The sequence below is a fragment of the Notolabrus celidotus genome, chromosome 11, assembly GCF_009762535.1.
Source record: "Notolabrus celidotus isolate fNotCel1 chromosome 11, fNotCel1.pri, whole genome shotgun sequence".
Classification (NCBI taxonomy): Eukaryota; Metazoa; Chordata; class Actinopteri; order Labriformes; family Labridae; genus Notolabrus; species Notolabrus celidotus.
This window is the reverse complement of record NC_048282.1, coordinates 9162791-9183658: the sequence shown is the minus strand read 5'-3', so window position 1 is coordinate 9183658 and position 20868 is coordinate 9162791. Positions and strand designations below refer to the sequence as shown.

General features: G+C 40.5%; 1 protein-coding gene across 1 annotated transcript in view; it reads right to left on the bottom strand.

Annotated features, from left to right (window-relative positions):
- Positions 1 to 20868, bottom strand: part of LOC117821529 (plexin-A1-like) — a 281657-nt gene that overhangs the window by 145204 nt on the left and 115585 nt on the right. The window contains exons 4-5 of the mRNA XM_034695886.1: positions 17649 to 17780; positions 1464 to 1564 (exon numbers count right to left, since the gene is read on the bottom strand). Coding sequence (XP_034551777.1) covers positions 1464 to 1564; positions 17649 to 17780 — 233 coding nt within the window. The remainder of the gene's footprint in view (positions 1 to 1463; positions 1565 to 17648; positions 17781 to 20868) is intronic.

Sequence of the window (20868 nt, the reverse complement as noted above, 5' to 3'; positions counted from 1 at the left end):
CAAATGGGGCACAGCTTTGGTTCAGTCAGAGCTCTAAAGTCGCTCTTGCATTAGCTAATTGGCACCAGCTGCTCATTCATGCTTCCCCGTCAGAGGCTCATTCATCAGCTGCTCATCTATCAGCACAGGTGTGTACCATGGCCACGGCCCATACAGCCTGACACTTTATTTATTAGAATGAAGACGGTTTCAGATCTGATTCTGAGAGAGCTCCCTCAAAGATCACACACTCTCAACCAAATGTTAGAGGTTCATTTTGTATAAATGTCACTGCTTATAATGTAAGTCTCACTCATTAATGGAGCAGGTTTATGGTAAACACTTTACTGAATGGAAAAAAGGATTACGAAGCACAAAGGACATCGTCAGGAAATTAAAGGTCAAATAATGCATGAATCAGATCGTCAGGAAGCATCTGATGCTTCATTCACCCATCTCTGTGATTTCTGAATCAGTACCTCTTATGTCAACAACAGGACCATGACCTGCACCATTTTGCACTGTGAACAAGTAGGCAAGTTTTATACTTCTCTCTAATGCTCTGTTCTATTCTTCACAGAGAGAACACTTTCAACAGATGTACAAATAAATGCAACACTGATAACTTGGAATTATTATTGCTCCACATCCCTGTTTCTTTTTTACTTCTGTGTTAAAGTATGGATGTTTTGAACATTGATTAGCACTTTTGTGGATGGCATGACTGGTAAAAGTGTTGTACCAGTCACTTCGTCGGAAAATACAAAGTCCTTAGCATAGGCTATCTACCAGTGACAGGCTGGAGTCTCTATTTGTTAAAAATGCAAGCTTTATCAGGCCTGTCTTCAAGAGGAGAATAATGCAACTTTTGAAATGTTTGCCTTTTAAACAGGGGTCAGATTGTTCATTTCTGATGCATTCGAATGAGTTGAAGTTGTTGATATACACGGAAAAAAATTGCATGCATATATTTTTGTTATGCAGATAAATAAAACCCAGGCTAAACATATAGAATATGTTTATAGAGCTATATATAACACATGATCATAATAAGAACGTAGGCAGACCAAAAGTAATGCCAAATGGGAAGACTGTTAGTGCCTTTAAATGGGATCTTATTTAAAGTGTTCAAGAGAAGAGACCATATAAGTGCCCCCCTCTTATGGTATTCAGCTGTTAGGTGCCTGATGACGTTTTCTGAAATGGTGGAGCCAATGGAATCCTGTTTTATTTACATTTAGTCATTTTTCTTTGTAGTTTGGACATCTATTTGTTGAAAATGTCATCTCTACTGCAACGTTTAAAAGTTGTGTTACAACAACCATCTTTGGTCATGCAGATGCAACGTTAACGTTACATTTCCAGCGTATTTCCACCATTCAATCTGTCATAATAACAGGTTATACATCCCTACATAGTGTTCAGTGAATGTAAGCCTTAATTTACTGGATAGATAAAGTATAGTGAGCGGTCTTTGTACTCACACATTATGGAGCACACACCAGCCACAGTGAGGGTCACCTGACCCCAGACAGTCTCCACAGGAGGTGTATTGCTCACAGCTCTCCACTGGCACACGAGTGACCTGGGGATAAAAACACACAAGCAACACACATACTGTTAGTGCTGCACACAAACAGTGTATACCACCCCCCTTCTTTTAAACAGCTTACACCATACATGCCTGATGTACACAGGATGTACCGGAGGTGTCCTGAGTCTGGAACATGAGATTAAAGGAACAAGCACACTGTGACTATCAGAGATAAACAGCTCTGGAGGTGCTGCTTGTAAACTCCACTCTGCTGTATACAAGGCTAGCTAGAGGGGGAGAGTGGAGATTTGAACAAATGTAAACACACACCAGTAAAGATTACATCCTCTGACAAACATCTCTCAGCTGTATACTGCCCTCTGTTTGTCAGGAGATCAGGAATTATGGATACAAGCAAGGAAGCGGTTACTTCAAGACTTTCACACGAAATCCAGATAACAGAATGTACCGCTTCCAGAAGTTTTTTACCAGAGCTAGAAACTTCAAAAAGTCCTAGAAGTGATTCAGGTATCTGAAAGCACATGGCTTAACCTTATTAAAGTTAGTTAACCTGAGCAATCAGCAAATGTAATCAGTTTGAGTAAACTAGCTCGGATCGGCATATTTGCCCTGACAGATTATGTTGCAACCATTAAAGCCTGACTTTCAATTGTGGATTAAAGTAGTCTACGGGAGCATTTTTAAAATCTTCTTGCCACAATATATAAAAATAGAGCCCATGTTCAAGAGCTTAAAATAATCATTGCAAATATACATTATACACTTCTATGTATACTACTGTTACCGTTTTCATTGAATTCATATAAATAGTTTTCCTTGTTAAATAACTTTTAAATGCCTCTTTCCACAACTAGTGTGGTGATTGGAATAAAAATAAATAGAACTATAAATCCAAACCAAGAAGCCAGTGAGCAGCTTTGTAAGTTATTCCAATGCATATTTTTAAATTACACTCCAGCTTTAACGCTACATAAACAAAAGCCTATGGTACATTCTCTAAGGACATTTGAGGTGCTGAGAACTAAAAACTCTCAAAATAATCTATTCACATATGAAGCTGAAGCAGATAAATGAAAAGTAATCACAAAAAAGAAAAAAAACTGATCATTCATTTTTTTATGGAATGAATCTTACAAATGGATGACATATTTCTGCATGAGCCTTCATCACAGCATAAGAAGAGCAAGTTCCCTTAATACCAGTGAATTAGTTGCAAAGAATGTGCTATTGTACTTAACACCATTGAGATAAACATCAAGGATTACTCCTTTTGTCCGCTAAATCTCTCCAGGCTGCCATCTGCGTGTCTGCATGTCTTAGATAAGATGAAACTTTAATGATCTCTTTGGGGGAAATCAGAGAACTTGGGTATTAACAAGGACATCAAACAATGCTGTCCAAATTTACCTGCCTCGAAAACTGCAACTAAAGAAGAATACACCCGAATATCAGGGGAGAGAGATAGACAGGGAGGAATTATCATTCACAAAGTCTGTTCTTGCAGATAGTTGTCTTTGCAGTTCTCATTAAACAGACATGTTTTCTGCTGCTGTCTGCATTTCAACCATCCACCATCTGTCTGCATGATTACCACCAAGAGTTACCTTGAATTTGACCAGGCTTTGGATCCTCTGAAGCCAAAGAATGATCCTTTAAGGAAACATTTCAAAGCTTTAATCATACCTGTTCACACTTACGCCCATTACACCAGAGTATCAGCATGTTCAGTGTTTTAACTCAACAGACAGATTCAAAGACAGGGACCTGCTTCTAATAATCACACACATACACACAAGTAAGAACGTTCAGATCTAGACCACGTTGAGACTTTGAGACAAGTTTTCTGGGGCAGCTGTTAAATACTTAAATACATCACTGACCACCCAAGACATGCTCCCACCTAAGAGCTTAAGCACGCACACACACACCTCCAGCTGCCTGGGTCAGGTGAAGTACAACATCAATAACAGCACAAAGCTGGGGGCACACCAGGTGAGCTGGAAGGTGGTGAGGGTGAGTTCTAAAGGCAGCTGCAGGCGCAGCAGTGTACACACCTTCAAAGAGGAAACACTTCCCTTTATGTGTCTTTTTTAACATCTCTACCTTCAAACAGTAAATCAGACCCTCTCCTTGAAAACTGCTGCATGTTTCATCACACACAGATGTATGTTACTACATACTTCAAATATGTGGACTTTAAACCTGTCCTTTATCTCTCAGTCATCTAATTACTGCACCAGTTTTGATCCTGACATCAAACCGTTTGCATTTCAGGCTAATCATCTTCCTCAATCTCGCTGTGCTCTGAAAACACCCTCACTGCCGAAGCCCCTCTTTCACATCAGATAAGTCCGACTCGTATTAAGCTCCATGTAGAAGGCCAATTTTAAAGCAGGATGTTTACAGCCTGGTACAAAATCAATTCTGATCTCAATAGGGAATTTCTTGATTTGCTTCAACTATTCAGGGTGGAGTTCTTTTTTTTCTATTTAGTTAGTCATAATTAGAAGTGCGACATATTTGACTGACATGTTGACTCATTGTAGCTGTTTGCCAAGCGGCTCGGTTATGGGTCGACTCCTCCTCTTTGCTGGTTTGCAGGTTGTAGAAAAGTTAGGTTGAGTCAGCATTTCAAATATGGGAGCTGACATCATCGGGCTTCACACCACCTCTTCAGAAACCAAGGGTGATGTCATTGAGACTATGTCCTTGCTTTGTACAGTCCGTGGAATACTGAAAGGATCAGATCCAGTCTCAGAGTCTGTAAGAACAGTTGAGACGAGATCTTGATTTGTTGGTTGAGGTGTTTTTCAAGCAGAGTTTCACCATGCCCAGATATTGTCAATTCTCATTCAATATTTAGCTTAGACTAAAGCAGCGCACAATACTATTAATGTAAGAAACATCATAAACAAATTAATTTTAATGTTAATGTATCAGTTACACTTTGCGGTATGAGTCATGCTCACATGAGTAACGTATTGACGAGAAACACGGTGAAGCTTGACAACCACTGATCCCTGAACAGTGACATACGTTGAATACAAATACAGATACTGAATGACAAATCTGCTATTGAACTCAGATCAGTGTGAGGAGCACACTGCATCACCACACTTCACTGCATCATGTTTTGGGGATGTGGAGCTGCTTTTGGAGCAGCTGTAGTCCAACCAACCCTTGTTCTGTCATTGTCTGTAGTCTGTTCCCTTCACATATGCTTTAATTTAATTTATAAGTCGGATTTTATATATAAACACACCTTCTACAGAGAACAGGCTGTGATCTTTGCAAAGTGAGGAAGGTCAATCTAACAGAAAAAAGTGAATGAATGTTGTGACACATGAACTCAAAGACCAGAGGAGTAGAGTAAGGAGAGAGAGTGCTTGTATCACTTCAGCACACTGAGCTGGTTGGTGTTGTAGAAACTGTCTCTTTTCTTTGACCCTTGTGGAGGGGTTACAGTATATATGCCCCTAACATGATGATATTCATAAAGTCACATCCCTGGACAGCTTTCATAGCATATCTCTCAACCAGATACCAGCAATCTCCTCCTTCTGCTCCACTCTGATGTACAGTTAGACACAATGGCTTATGGCAGATTCATAGCATGATAATAGTAACCTGTGTCTGATAACTATTGTAATGCCACCATTACCAGGCACAGGCCTCTTACAGGACACCAAATAGCAGCAGCAAATTGCAGTCATTACTCGCGCTTGGACAAATGCTAGTGCTAGTAATACAGGCTGTCTGATAGAGGGAGGAGAAAAAAAACATGTCACAGTAAAGCACAATAGCCATGGAGAGAAGTTTATTCAATGTGGCTTTGTGTTACTGTGGAGGATGATGTATTCCTATGGAACAGTTCAATTATTGAGTTTTAGAAAACAGATAATGGGATGGGAAACGGGAGATGCTCAGCCTAAGACTCTTTGTCTTACGGAGGTGGCTGGGGAGCGTGTGTGTGTGTGTGTATGTGTGTTAGTGTGTGTATGACAATAAGTAAGTGAGAACCACCTATTTATATTAAATATGGCATTTTCATCTTGGCCTATTTGTTGCTGCAGAGGGAAACATTCATCTGTGGACATTGGAGGGAGGTTGGGGGGGATTAGAGGGTGAGGTAGAGGAAGACAGAAAGATTGGAGCACACAGTGTGAAAATGTCCATTTCAACCATTAATTTTAGTCCTCGAAGTGATAATGGAGAGTGTTTGTAGAGGGGAAAAAAAAACCTTCCAGTGGGATTTGGAGGCTTTTTTTCTTATTACAAATTGCAAATAAATAACAGAGCAAATGAGCTTCCCGCATTTGGGTCATGATAGAGAGGCTCTTAATTTGCCTCGTGGCGGATGAGAGGAGGGGGGCAGCGAGTGGGAGCAGCAGGGTGGGTAGATGAGGGATGCGGGAAAGGATGGATGAGAAAGACACACAAATGTAATTGCAACTGATGTTTCATTCCACATATGGGGCCTGTGCAGTCCCAGCTAGCCGCAGCTATAGGCCCCGCTGTAATTGTCCCATCTGTATAATATGGGAGGAATATAAGGTGCTATCACTACACAATAGGCTGATGGATGGCTTCTTCTACAGGCCAGCCAGATATTAAGAATACCGACAAATATACATGTAACCAGCAACATAGTGCTTACACATGATGCAGTCTGTGCTATGTGCATTGTAACAAAGAGTCGACACATAAACTTGGTCTGCACATGTGACCTACTGAATTTTAACATCACATGGGACATATGATTCAACAAAACCAAAGACAGTTTTCATGCACACAGCATGAAGACCAAGCGGCAACCTCTGGCCGCGAGAATTGAAGCCAATGCAGAAGTGTTAAAAACAGCAGCTTATTGAGGGTCTGCACCAATTCAAAAAAGCAGATCTTTACAGCAGAAATAATAATGTTTACGTTCTGGTACAAAAAAAGAGTGTAGTCTGAAAAGCTCATTTCTTGATCGGCACACACTGTACAGGGGACAAATTTTTTCATGACGCAGCAATTTTAAAGATATTGAGATTGCAAGTTTTCCATCATGAGAGGCACAGCTGACTTGATTGACAGGCAGGAACACTGTAGCTATTGGCGAAGAGGCTCAAAGCCCACCTCTTTACCTCGCACTAGCATGACAGCAGTTAGGTTGAATTCGGCATTTCAAATAGGGCTACCGCTGACGATTGGCTTCAAAACAGCGCTTCAGAATCAGATGGGTGACGTTACGGATACTACATCCATTATTTATACACTATGATGAAGACACACACTCGTGACATGAAGTGCAAAAATAATATTGCATCACCTTGTATTGTACCATATATCATCATGATATGATATAATATTACATTTGGTATCGTGACGTGTTGTGGTGTTTTGTCGTATAATAAAGTACACTAAAGGATTGTATCTCATCTCATTTCTACTAATCATCAATTGAGTTAAAAACTTGATTATGATTGGTCAAAATCCCAATCTCTGCTATTTAAATCAATTTTGAATAGCAAAGGCATCAGTGACTACTTGATCATACGTCACACATACTAAATCAATCAGCTGAAAATAAGTTACAGCACCATTTGTCAAGGACAGTCTAAAAAAAAATGACTTTCCGATCAGCATCAGTAGACAACATGAAGGAAATGTTTTATTAGAGCACCTAATTTATTTGGAGAGCACAAAACTTTAGATTGTTGGCTAGAGGCTGACCAGTCAACAGCAGAGACAAGAAGACAAGACGTGGTAAAACAGCAGAAACAAATGAGGGTTGTTACAACACAAGAGGATCTGAGACAAAGAGACAAAGAGAATGCGCGAATTGAGGAAAGCAGACAAATTGCAACACAGTGCTGGCTTTAGCAGAGTTATAGGACTGGTTGAGTGGAAAGATAGAAGTAGAGGGTCTTCCTGTCGGGGTCTTGTCTCACCCTGCTGGGATTCTATTACGCATAACCACCCGTTAACTATGCATTACCCTTTATGTATCATAATTCATATCACAGCGATTGTGTCACGTTGTATCAAACATGCATCCTATTGTATCATGTCATATTGCATTGCACTGCACAGGCATGTCTTCTGTTCACTAAATATATTGTATTAGTAATTACATTCTGCTTATTAACCAGTATCAATAGCAGCTGTTATCAAATGTACCATGAGAGTAACTCTCAAAGCCTAAATATAGACTATGTGCACACATTTCAGCTCATTTATAATAACAAAGGCTGATGTAACATTTTCCAGAGAAGTATTTGTCTTTCTGCCTTAAAAGAAAAACAAACTCATAAAGATGAGGCGGACTTTTCTTAAAAATGTCAAAGCACTCTTCCCAACTTAAGAAGATTCAGGTGCTAAAATCATGACATTCAAGCATACGAACCTGCAAAGGCAACAAGAGGGTTTAAAGATCTGACACATCCAGTGTCCTCTCAGATCTCTTTATCACATTCACACGCTCAAAATCGCAGTCAGATGAGTTCTCTCTCTCCAACCAAATTTAGTCCATTTCCTGCTTCAAACCCAAGTCACGCCATCCCTCACAACCACATTAAGACATCTCTCTCACGCAGTCTGTCTCTTTGACTGTCTCACAAATCACATCCTGATCAGTCCATCACTCATCTCTTTGCCCTGACAACCTGCTGACAGCCGTGTGTGTGTGTGTGTGTGTGTGTGTGTGTGTGTGTGTGTGTGTGTGTGTGTGTGTGTGTGTGTGTGTGTGTGTGTGTGTGTGTGTGAGTAACGTAAGGACAAGGGCTTTTTTCTGAAGATATCACGCCATCTCCAAATATTCAGTACAATACTACATTTAAAAGGACATCATACCAGTGATGTTTTGTCAATATGTTACACAGTATGAGTCATATAAAGTGTATTCTATCAGCTATTTTTACTTTTGCAGTGTAACAAAATGCATCACCTAAAATTTCATTGAAATGTGCTGTATGTATATATATATTTAACGCTAATTGCTGCAACTGCATTTTTTTGCTGAGGCAATGTGATGTGCTCTTACTACCTTTTTAGATGACTATCAAATCCTCAAAATCAAAACCTCAATTTAAAGTCTGCATACATTATTTGGCTATTAGTGCCCAAAAAGAGGGGGTTTAATCGGGGTCAAATAAATATGTATATAAATAAATATATATATAAATATGTAATATTGACATTGCATTACTCGTAGTAAAAACAGCTTCCTGAGTTCATTCACAATCTATTACCACCAAAACTTCAGTATCGTTACCCTTAAATCTCAGGCTGAAGCAGCAGCAGTTGCATGTTAATTTTGGCACACTCTAGCAGTCTTCACTCTTTAAACTTGTGATGTTCAGACATCTGGTCAAATATGTTTGAACTGTATGAGGTGTTTCAGATCATTGCTTGTTTGACCCCATTACAGTTTACGCAGTGAATGTTGTTTTTCCATGTCAAAAAGAAAATTACGTTGGACTTTTCCTCGTGCTACATGAAGTAAGAAGTCAACGATGGGTCATGAGCTCAGCAGGAAATGCTACTCACAAATGTAGCAGCATTTCCTCCGCTGCTGTACACTAAACCGTTTTCCTCTCAAAGCATGCCGCAGAGCCACCACTCATTTTAGATTCTGCAAAATAAAAAAAAGGCTTAAATAAATTGTTTATGAAAGCCGCTGGTTAAATCCACAAGAGGTTCATTGGTCAGTGAAAGTCAAGTATGAAACTTGAACTTTAAACAGCAGCAGCAGCCCTGAAGGACTCCACGGTCTCAGACACACTTCAGAAATGATATTCACAGTTGTCTTCTTCCTGAAATGACAGTGTCTTAAAGCAGTAGTCTTAACCACCCTGTCTTTAATTTCAACTTGCCCACGCAAACAACTGCTAAGACATGCTGTTCCAAAACTCCACTCACCAATTAGCTGACAGGGCCAAGGGCACTTCCAGTAGATCGCTGTATCCTCTCCTCATTATTCTCTCTCTCTCTCTCTCTGTCTACACTAACAATTTTAAGCAACTTCAAAGTTGGACAAACACCAAAGAAACTGCTTAAAAAAGAAGCGTGCAGCAGACTCTTCTCCCCTGACCTCCAAGTGCAGTAAACGCTGAGTGAATTGAATATGAACCCTCTCTGATGTGCTGCCAGGGGTAGGGTTTCTCCACTGTGCAGTACAGTACGGCTGAGTACATTTTTGTACTGTAGCTTAATCAATACATGGAGGTGCATCATCAGACCATTATGCTACCATCTGAGGGGCTTTGTGGAGGCAGGGGGGAAGACGTTTCTGCCAACAGGTCACCTTATGAAGCTGCTTTACAAGCTCGGAGGACTGACCTCGCACTTCAAGCTCAGAAGTGGAAATGTAGAGGTGATGCAGGAAGAAAATCACAGACTGGGCTTGGCTTCACAGGGCAGTGCAAATCAATATGTAGATTGCAAATCCAAAACACATAAAGAATAAGGCCTAAGGCTTTGTTAGGATACATTAAAATGCAAGAACAACTCATTATGAGAAACAGGTGAATGAAAGGCTTCACCTTAAAGCTGCAAGCCATATGGGTAATTATATGATAAATGAGTACAAAGGTAGAACAGAAATCAATAGATTTTGATCTGTGAAGCACTCAGTGATTTCATCCTAAGCTGTAAGGTGATGTCATCCACATTACTTTAAGTAGATATAAGTGCTGGTACTCCCCTCATTCACTTGGTGAGTGTATCATGTGGGCAGTATCAGCAAATCATCCAAATTATGTTCTAAGTTTCTACATTTAATTAAGGAAATAACGCTGATTTGCACAACATACATTCATTGAAAGAACTACTTCAGTGTGTCACACAAACAAACAACCTCTGCATCTCTGTATCACCATGCTCCTATCCGATGGAGGACAGGAAAGGGTACTGGCAGCTTGTAGGAAATCCTGGTATGCCAAAAGTCCTGGTGCACCAATTTAGAGATGGCATTATTGCATACCAGAGCGTACCAGCCCACTTGAAGCTCTGGGCATCCATATGAACGCAGAGGATCCAAGAGATGTTTGTGTCTGAGTTCCTCCACAGCAAGAGGGTGATGACAAGATGAAAAATCTCATTCAGCCTGATGTTTTTATTAGATCAGGACAATTTAACCACACAACAAGGAAACAACAACAAAGATAAAATTGATTTAGTGCCGTGGTTTCTTTTTATGAGCACAAAGATGATTCTACTCGACAGACCTGAAAGAGACAGACCAGAAACTAGAGGACGGTACAGATACAATGAGTGAGGGGACATGGAGATGGTCTGTTCGAGTGCCGAGTGCAAGTGTGTGTGTGTGTGTGTGTGTGTGTGTGTGTGTGTGTGTGTGTGTGTGTGTGTGTGTGTGTGTGTGTGTGTGTGTGTGTGTGTGTGTGGAGCAGAGACACAAAGAGAGCCATGTATAAATCCGTCGCTCGCTAATCGAAAAACTCTCCCCTCACACTGAATCGGACAGTTTTATGTTTTCGTACTGTGTGTGCATGCGTATATGTGAGTCACTTATACAGATACGAAGTCTATACGCTGCAGTCCAATCCAGCACTTTTAATTATGTGTGTGAGTGAATATGGGGAAGGTAAATTGCTCTGTCAAGCTGGGAAATGGGCTTTCTGATGTCTGAGCTCTCATCACTTGGCATTTCTATTATTCAACAAGGAGAGAGGGATGGAGGGATGAAGAGGAGGAGGAGGAGAAGAGGAAGAGGACAAACAGGGTGAAAGTGTACCTCACTCCTGAAAGTATTATCATCAAAGAGAGTATGTACATAACTGGCTTTGGAGTTACATGTTGAAGAGGCACCCTCTGCAGAACTTGCTGAGGACCCAAGGTTAGCAGAAGGTAAGTGTATCATGTCCCTCAGCAGACACTGTTTGGGTTTACGTCCTCCAACTTTATTTTGGTGTTGATACAAATAAACAAGCCTCAACGAACCTGTGTACACCATGCACCCAGCACTTAACAGCAGCCTGACAGTGTTAGCAGCTGAGAGAGCGCAGTGGAGCATTAATCTGCTAATTAGCCAGATATCACTTTCAGATGCTTGTGGACTAGAGCTGCAACTAAGAACTAGACAGTCGACCAGTCGTTGAGTATGATTCGTTGACTAATCAGATAATAAACTACACAATTACTTCATGTCTCTTCCTAAGCTATCTGCTTTTAACAGTTTGCATGCCATAAAGACTTAACTAAAGTCATATTTGAGTCTATATTACTGGAAGACATGTTTGCATGGACACTAGAGATGGGAACCTAACTTTTTTTAGTCATCCAGATCTTTTGGCTCAGCTCAGCAATACGATCCGACTCAATTGGCTCCCAAACGGCTCTTCCTAGCAACATTCTAGCTTTTATTAAATCAGACATTTGTAGCAATGTTTTGACCTGACTGATATGTGTGCATGTACTTTACTCTAATTGTCAATTCAAGTAAATATAATTGTTCCCAGAATAACTGCTTTACATGATGTTTGGTTTAAAAACATTTATATAGGGGCGCTGGTGGCCTAGCGGTCTAAGCGCCCCACATACAAAGGCTATAGTCCTCGTCCCAGAGGTCGCTGGTTCGACTGCCAGCCGCGACCATTTGCTGCATGTCCTCTCCCACTCTCTATTCCCCATGTTTCCTGTCTCTCTTCTGCTGTCCCGTCAATAAAGGCAAAAAGGCCCAAAAATATAACTTTAAAACATTTATTTCATACTATAAAGCTCTCTCTGAAGATTGTCATTGCCCTTCCCCTGCATCTGATTGGTCGCACGGCACATACTTTAACACAGCGAGTGAGCCTGTGGCTAAATGCATATTAGAAAAATCACCTAGTGTGGTTTTAACTTTGGACTGATTTTCTTTAAACCTGTGCATTACCAACCGCTCCACTTTAAATACAGTCATTTTCTTTACAGCATTGCAGGTGAAATCTCCTAGACATCAGATGTTTTAGAACCCTGAGGATTGTGTTGCTTCAGTCACCAACAACAAGCTGTGGTTTTTTAGCATGGAGCTCCCTGTTCCACATGTGAAACTCTCAGCAGAGAAATGGCTCATCCCTCAGCAACTCATCTCCAGAAAACAACGATATGTCTGCTTGCAGCAGGAAAAAAACACATGGGACGACTTAACAGACTATTCATCCAAATTAAATTCTGTCATCAGTTTTTGTCATCAGCCCTCAACAGTCACACCTCTATTGTGGACCAAAACACAAGAAAAATATGACTTTACCATAGATTTCACATTTCACAGCAAAACAAAAAATAAATGTTGATGTTGTTCTGTGGTCAAATATATAAATAGGCAAGGTTTTACAAACATCCTTCTCCTACCACTTTCATATTTATTTATTTTTTCAGTTTTGTGTATTTCATTCATGCCGGAGGGGAAATGTACTTTTCACTCTGTTGAAACATGAAACACCCACATAGCGCAAAATACACTCAAACATGCACAAACAGGAGCCAATGCACTTACTGTTTCTGATTAACAACCTTGCTGGACTGGAGTCTGTGAGAGGTAGTCAACAAGTCCAAAAAACAGCTTCAGTTTTTCTTTGAGATACTTGAGAAAAGCTTAAATTTATACACCCTTCGACTTGGCCAGCAGCCTTAGACCACAATACATTATCTCATGTCCTGACAGCCTCTGGCTAGGAGGATGCTCCTCATCAGCAGGCCGGGGAGGCTGCACACACACTCTGGTCTTGTGTCTGGAACACAAGTTCACATTCTGAGGCAGAAGAAAGACCCTTACTTTATTTTATGCTGTCTGAAGCTGCTACTGGGAGAACAGTTACTCCACAAACTCACTCCATCTGAGAGAGACAGAAGTGAGGAAGCCAAAGAATATTGAAAAGATGAGGTAGGAAGAGTCAGAGAGAGGCACAGACCATATCCTGCAAACCAATTATACTTTCCCACCTCTCCAGCTCGCACCAACTCTCTCACTCTCTACTTTCAGTTTCACTCTCTGACTGGACTGTGAATTTGGCCACTGTTGAATCTCTGAAAGTGAAAGGCCATTACTGCTGTACAAAGAGGTGGTCATTTCTCCTCATCTGCACTGTCAAATACCATAATGTAGGTTTTTACAGGATTCAAATTATACTTCAAGGAATAATTCATCTTAAATGAATTGACATTTTGAGATATGCACTTATTCTCATACTTGATATACGAGCAGATCAACATCATTGTGATAACAGCTTTCAAGAGGAACGAGCAATAATCTTTGCAAAGCATCGAGTCTGGAAGCAGCCGGGGGAAAGTTCCCTCCTCAGCTGAACTAACGGGTAGACTAGAGTTTGATCCCTGGCTCCTTTAGTCCACCTGTCAATGTATCCTCTGGCCAGACACTGAACCTCAAATTGATCCCAAAGACACAGCCATGGTTGTGTGAATGTGTTAGATTATCTCCTGATGGGCAGCTTGGCACTTTGCATTAGCAGCCTCTGCCACCGAAGTACCAATGTGTGTATGAAAGGATGAATGCCAACATGCTTTTAAATGGTTGGCAGACAAGATGGGTGTTATATGACTGTGTTTTGATTACCATTATAGTGAAAAAAGGGAAGCTTTAGATATACTTTAGAGAAGAGGTCCTAAACTGGTCTAGCCTCAGAACCAACTACAACCTTCTCAATGACAGTCCCAGCCCAAAGTTTGTGTTCTTATGATGGGTGACAACCATCTTTACGGTGCATCTTCACCTATTGCGGTGGAATTTGAATAAACTAACCTTCTGCTGCAAGTTCACTGTCATAGGAAGCACATGTTCTACAAATAAAAGAGCAGCACAGACCTTAACATAAACTATATTTTCAGGCACACATCTGCAAAAGGCCAGGCGACCCACTTTTGGGTCCTGAACCAAAAGACGGAACCACAGCTTTAAAAGATGCTAGAGTATAGGAAGGATGGGACTGAGTTCTAGTATGCCTTCCATAATCCTCTTTGCAAAATGAAATAGGTGACACAACATGTCTCTTTGTCTCTTGACTGATGAGTGCAGTTGGAGAAAAATAACATTACAGAAGAAACTGAAACCGCCTGATTGAAGTTTTTTCACATAGCTAGCAGGTGGGAAGCACTGCAATGTTGCTTGTAGCATAGTTGGACAAAGCTCGTGCTCATCTTTCTTTCTACTTCCTTTCTCAGTCACTATGTGCTCTGGAAAAGTAAAACTTGTAGAAATCTTTTCATCTTTACTATGTGTTGTCTGGGCGACAGTAGCTCAGTCCATAGGGACTTGGCTTGGGAACTGGAGGGTCACCGGCTCAAGTCCCAGCATGGCCAAAGTTTGGCAAGTGGACTGGTGGCTGGCAGAATTTGTGCATGATTGTATGTATATCAAACTATGTGTGTGTAGCATAATAAAAAAAATAAAAAAAATAATAAACAATAAACTTAATCTGATTCCAGGTTTTCAAAGACAATTCCTCTCTAGAACTAAACAAAGAAGACATCCTGAGTGCAGTATGTATTCACTTCTTTACCAGCTAGATTTTACAATAAGAATTAATCACATTGCGTCATCTTACGGACAAAGCACTGTGGAGGTTTGTTTCCTGTCACTTGACCTACCTACAGCTCACACGCTAACATGCAAAGACATGCAGTGACCCTATCAGTGCTCATCAAAAATAAAACAGAGCATTCAATTATTCAAAATACATCCAGTCATCTTTAATGCAGATGACAGGAGTTAAAATCTACAAACACTCACAGCATGGAGTTTCATCTGTCTTCACTGTGCTCTCAAACAGCTGCTGAGGACTGCTGGTGAGAGATACTTGATGAATAAAGCAAATGCTTGTGTTACCATTCTGTTTACTGTAAATGCATTTGTATCTATATTTAAGAATAATAACTCTTCTTTGTGCACAAAGACTTTCTGATTGCTCTGTCTCAGACCCATGACTCTCTTCACATTGTGTTAATATAACTGCTGATGAAGTCCATCATGCTGTTGTGAAAATATAAATAATAGACTTTTTCCAGCTCATGTGGCTCTGCGAACTCAAAAGTTTCAACTGTGCTAATGGCACAAGTCTTTGTTTCACACCATGTGTTTCTAAAACTCTGAATATAAAATGTGTATTGTATAACTGTCTAATAATAATGTATTTATGCAAGTCTCTCTGTGGTAGATTAAAGCTTGCTGGACCACTTTGCATGATTGACAGTCCTTATTCCCCCCCCCCCCCGTCACAGTGACACTGACGCTGTCCATTGGTGTCAATTACACTCCACTTCCTCTCTGCACTGATTCAGACACATGGAAGTCAATTAAGTGTAATTGCTGGAAAATTACACAGCACTCACATGGCAGTTAATGCCTACGTGCCGGGGAAGTCCTGTTGAAGGTTGTCACATTGCAGTCATTAACTGTTATGAGATAAGAGAGCTGTGCAGGTAAACGAAGGACGAGGGGATCTCGCTTAACTCTGCAAACTGAAGTATCACATCCACATAAATAAAGTCACGTCAAGATAACAAGAGTGGCATGCCAGGACGGAGGGATTATATTCTACACATTATGCAGCAGACGAGGACTCAGAGAGAATGTCAGGTCAAATACACAAAACAACTTAATTATTTATGGCATGTCTTTTTTAAGACTTCATTTTTCAACAATGTCCTGCAAATCATGACCCAACTTATCCTTGTTTGTTTGTTTTTGCCTCTCTAAAGGAAAAAAAAGGCTTAACATAATTTTGTTCAGTGTCACTTGAGTAGTATAGGTAAGAACCATGACAATCCAGCATCTCACAAGAAACAAAAGTTTAGCATGTATTTTACAGAGGACATGTTGCCTTTCGTCGACAGTGTCTGTTATCTGGGAAACATGTTTGCTAGTTTCAGAGGGGAGACAAATTACCTGTGTGAAAAGGTGGATTGATGGTTGTTTACCTGATGGCCAGCTCAAAATATGCTTACACACATCAAGGAAAACAGCTCCCTGATCTCTCTTCAGCTTATTCCCTGCTGCGCTTAAACCTTCTTACTATTTGTCTCTTAAAACTACACATCAATTAAAAGCTTTAGCAGTCCTTAACACAAAAAAAAAGAGTTCAATTTTTACTGAAAGTGAGCAGGTTTCAAGCTCAGTCGCTTACTTTGCAACAATTTACCAAGTTTATTCAAAGATATTTGTATGATTTGGACCTTGACTGTATCATATTTGTGGTAAAAAAACTCTATGGAGCAGTTCTTAATCCAGCTAAGGAGGTTAAATCAAACCTGTGGATGTCCCACAGCTAAATAAACCAGCGAACTCTTCCATTTAGAACTTTCTTACTTCACCCCAGTGGCTAAAAACGCTGTGATTTCTCAACATTTTAATTTTGCCTTGTCAAATGCAAACTTGATTTTGTGCAAAAATAGTTGGTCTATAAAATTAAAACACAACAAATAGACAACAACAGAAATAGGTAGCTACAATGAAATGAAGTTGACACTTAAATCTTTTACATAGCAAATACAGTTGCAAGTATCTCTGGTGAAAGGATGGCAGGGGGTTGTATCCTTTATGAAATTAATCTGCACTTCTGCCTGCATGTGTACTTATGTATGTGTTTCTGCGCATGCGTAACATAGCCTGAATTGTAAATGTGTTCATGCACTGTGTGTGGTAATGTATGTATGCAATTATCTTGATTGCTCACTCTAGCAGTGTGTGTTTTTAAAGACTGCCTTTCCTCGTGAAGTCTTGAAGATGCTGTTTCACTGTTGTTGTTTTTTTCTTTTTGCTTCCTGTTATCTTACCTTCACTTTTCTACTATCAGCAGCAAGGAGTTGTGTGTGTGGTTTTTTTTAATACTCTGCCAGCAATGCCAAAGTGTCTGAGTGTTGGAGTAGTTACAAACGTCCACATAAAACACACACGTTGTAATGTATAAGTGTGCATGTATGCTATGTTCTGTTACACATTATTGGTTTGTCCAAAAAGTCACCGAACAGATAAATTACTGTTGATATCTCTTCATCATCTCCTCAGGGTCGTCAACAACAACAACAACAACAGTCAGCTGCATTAAGAGCTCAACCCCCGATTGAGCCTGGCCATAGAACAACTTGAAGTGTGTGTGTGTGTGTGTGTGTTTACCTGTTTATCAGTCAGGGCGTATAAGTACTGATGGTCTGGGCTGAAGAGCATGTCTCTCAGGATGGGGCTCCCGTTACTCACATCCACACTCTCATACAACAAGGCAGGCTGGACGACGGAGTTCACCAGGATCTGGAAAAGAAGAGACAGTCTGGTTAGAAAAAATGCAATGTTTCCATGTTTTTGACTGGCAAAGTTATAAAATAAAATCAAGAAAACTTTTTATTTTTAAATGAGCACATACATTTTTGACACACACAATAATATATGGGCTTTGTCTTCCTTGTACAAATGCAACTGCCCACTTTCCAGAAAGCTCACAATGAAAGATCTTTCTTGGAACAATTGTTGAGCAAAAAAATAGTCCCAATAAAACCAGTCTGACATATTTATTTGGGTCGTTCTGGGACCAAAGTGCAAAAGGAACATGCAACTTTGTAATGACTTGTAATGAATTGTACAGTTGGAGCACTGCAATTGTGCTTCTGGCACTTTGTGTGCATGACATGTCAACCAAGTCAAATTAATCAATCAATTAAAAAATAGAAGCCAGGTTTTTGAAGACGAGGATAATGTCTCAGAGATAAATGCTGTTTCACTTCATAGTACCATGTGACTCTTTCATATCCTGTTAACCAAAAAACTTGAGCTACTGTAAGAAGAGTCTACGCAACTGCATGTCGAGAACAGTGATGTGCAAAGGGTGAATATCAATGTGCATGCAATTGCGGGTAAAGACCAAGGACATCATCTTGCAATGAAGCTACAAACTGATGCTCAGTGTGTTCATCGTCCACTGATGTTACACACAAACCCAGGAACAGCTATTTCACACACTACTGGTGGGTGTTTTGAGTTGTTTTTTGCAACACTTGCTCATCTTACTCCCAAAAAGTATCTTGTTATTGAGGCAACAGCAGCCATGACAGTTTTGTGTTGAATGCCCCCTCATGTTAAAGTAGGCATTAACATTTGATTTAGTGTTTCACTGCAAAGTTTACTTGAGGTCTCATCAGGTAAAAAGCAGACACTGAAATGACAGATCTTCAGCTCTATGATTTAGTTAAGAAAATCACAGTTGAACACTGTGCCGCTCAGTGAAGTGTGTAACAGCAGAACACAGCTAAATGAAAGCCCTGTTGTTGTTTTTAGAGTGTTAAATGAACTGGCAAAATTACAAAGTTGTTAAGATCACTCCAGAAAGTAAATCTTCCTCTCCTTCCTTCTGTACTGCTTTTGTCTCGATCCTTCTCTTTCTAATTTCCAGACCTCCATCTGCTCATTCATCACTGCAGTTTAGGCTTCTACAACTTTCCTGTTTTTCTGTTGCCTCCACTCACTCTGTCATCTCTTTTTTTCCTGTTTAGTCTCTATAGTCTCTGCAGTTATTATCTGCCAAATCACTACCAGTTTCCTTTATCTTCCTCTGAACAGAAGGTTCATTAACAGACAGGCTGTCATCACTGTATGGGCTTTTGTTGCTAAAGCAGACGAAGCGGCTTTGGTTACAAGTCAAGTGCTTCTACAAATAAGCTTTGAGGAGTTATTCAGCAGGATATTAAGAGTCTCAAAACTCAAAAACAAAAGGTTAAATGTGAGAAAACGCTGCAGTAGACAGACGACCTCTTAGACCACCGCAACTACATCCATTTTTTTTTTTTTAAAGTTGCTTCATGTAGATTTTCCAGACCTTTTTAAGTGTGTTTATTCCCTTTGTTACTGAGCAAAGGCCATTTGTTTTAGCAGACCTCTTAGCTGCTCCCACACAAACACACTCAGACTTCTTATTGATGTAAGTGTGACCCTTTGTCCCCTTGTTACAGCAGTACAGGCCAGCTAAGGCTCACACATTCACTTACACACATTCTCTACACAAAGAAAAACGCTTTATTTGGCCAATTTAAAAGTACTACATGCCCTGAGCCACTGTATCACTGGTGATGAGTGAAGGACCATGGCAGAGGGAAAGAGGAGGGACAGAAGGGAGCTTGTTGTGCCTTACAGCTCGGGGCAGAGGGCAGTTGGAGAGGGATTCAGGTCAGCCGGCACAGAGGGGACTGCAGACTGGCGCAGGTGACTGTCAATTCTCATCTAGTCTACTCGCCTGCAGGTCTCTGCTCTCCTTCTGCGACCTCTGCACTCTGGAAGTTAGAGTATCCAAACACACTTCTTGCAGAAGAAGTTGCAGCACTTAAGGGGAAGGAACTTTCATTAACCCTTCATTAAAGTTATTTTCATGTCTCTCTTGGGCTCGACCCTGAAGCGCTGCAGAAAGCGCAAACGCAATTAGTGGAGAAGTAATATGTCTCACTTCCAACTAAGGCTGGACAATATATCGGTTGACTATCTCAAGTGCAATGTGCACATGTGCAATAGTCCCATTACAGAACATGCAATGTCAGTCACATGACCTAAAACATGTCATGCTGTTAGTTTCCGTGATTAATCTATTATAAAAGACAATCTGATGTCACGTAACTGCAGCTCCTCACAGATAACTGACCACTGTGCATGCAGAGTCTGTATGTGTGTCACATGACTGTTAAATGTAAACATTCAAATCACTCTCCTGCCATCACAGACACCCTGGGAAACACTCATTCAGTGGGATTAAACCTCTTTCTGCTTAATGACAGTCCTGTGGTTGTTGTACCCATCCATCCCATCAGAACACCATTGAGGAGGTATGTCACTCTTTGCACAACATCAACTAAATTCAGCTCCAAATCAAACCATATGCTAGAGCAGTGGTTCCCAAAGTGGGGGTCAGGAACCTTGGGGGGTCGCAAGACACTGATTGGGGGGGTCGCAAGATGACTCCCAAAAATCTATAAACATGTAGAATGATCTAAAATTGCATCTTAATCCTTTTTTTTTCTGTAAAAACGTACACAATTTTTAGCTAAATTTGAGATACAACAGTGTATAACACATCATACATTTTCTTCTTTACTTTGTTGCAACATGACCCCAAAGGAAATTATCCTGCTGGAGCCTTCTTTAAGTTACAAAGATATCTGGAGATTTTTGGATTGGCCTACTATTTCTGTGAGCAACATTTAACCACATCAGGACAGTGGGGGTCTCCAATCTCTGGCACTGTTATTTTGGGGGTCACAGAATAAAAAGTTTGGGAACCCCTGTGCTAGAGGACTGCGGTCAAAATGATGTTACAGGGTGCAAAGTCATACACACATTCAAACACATTGAGTCACTGACC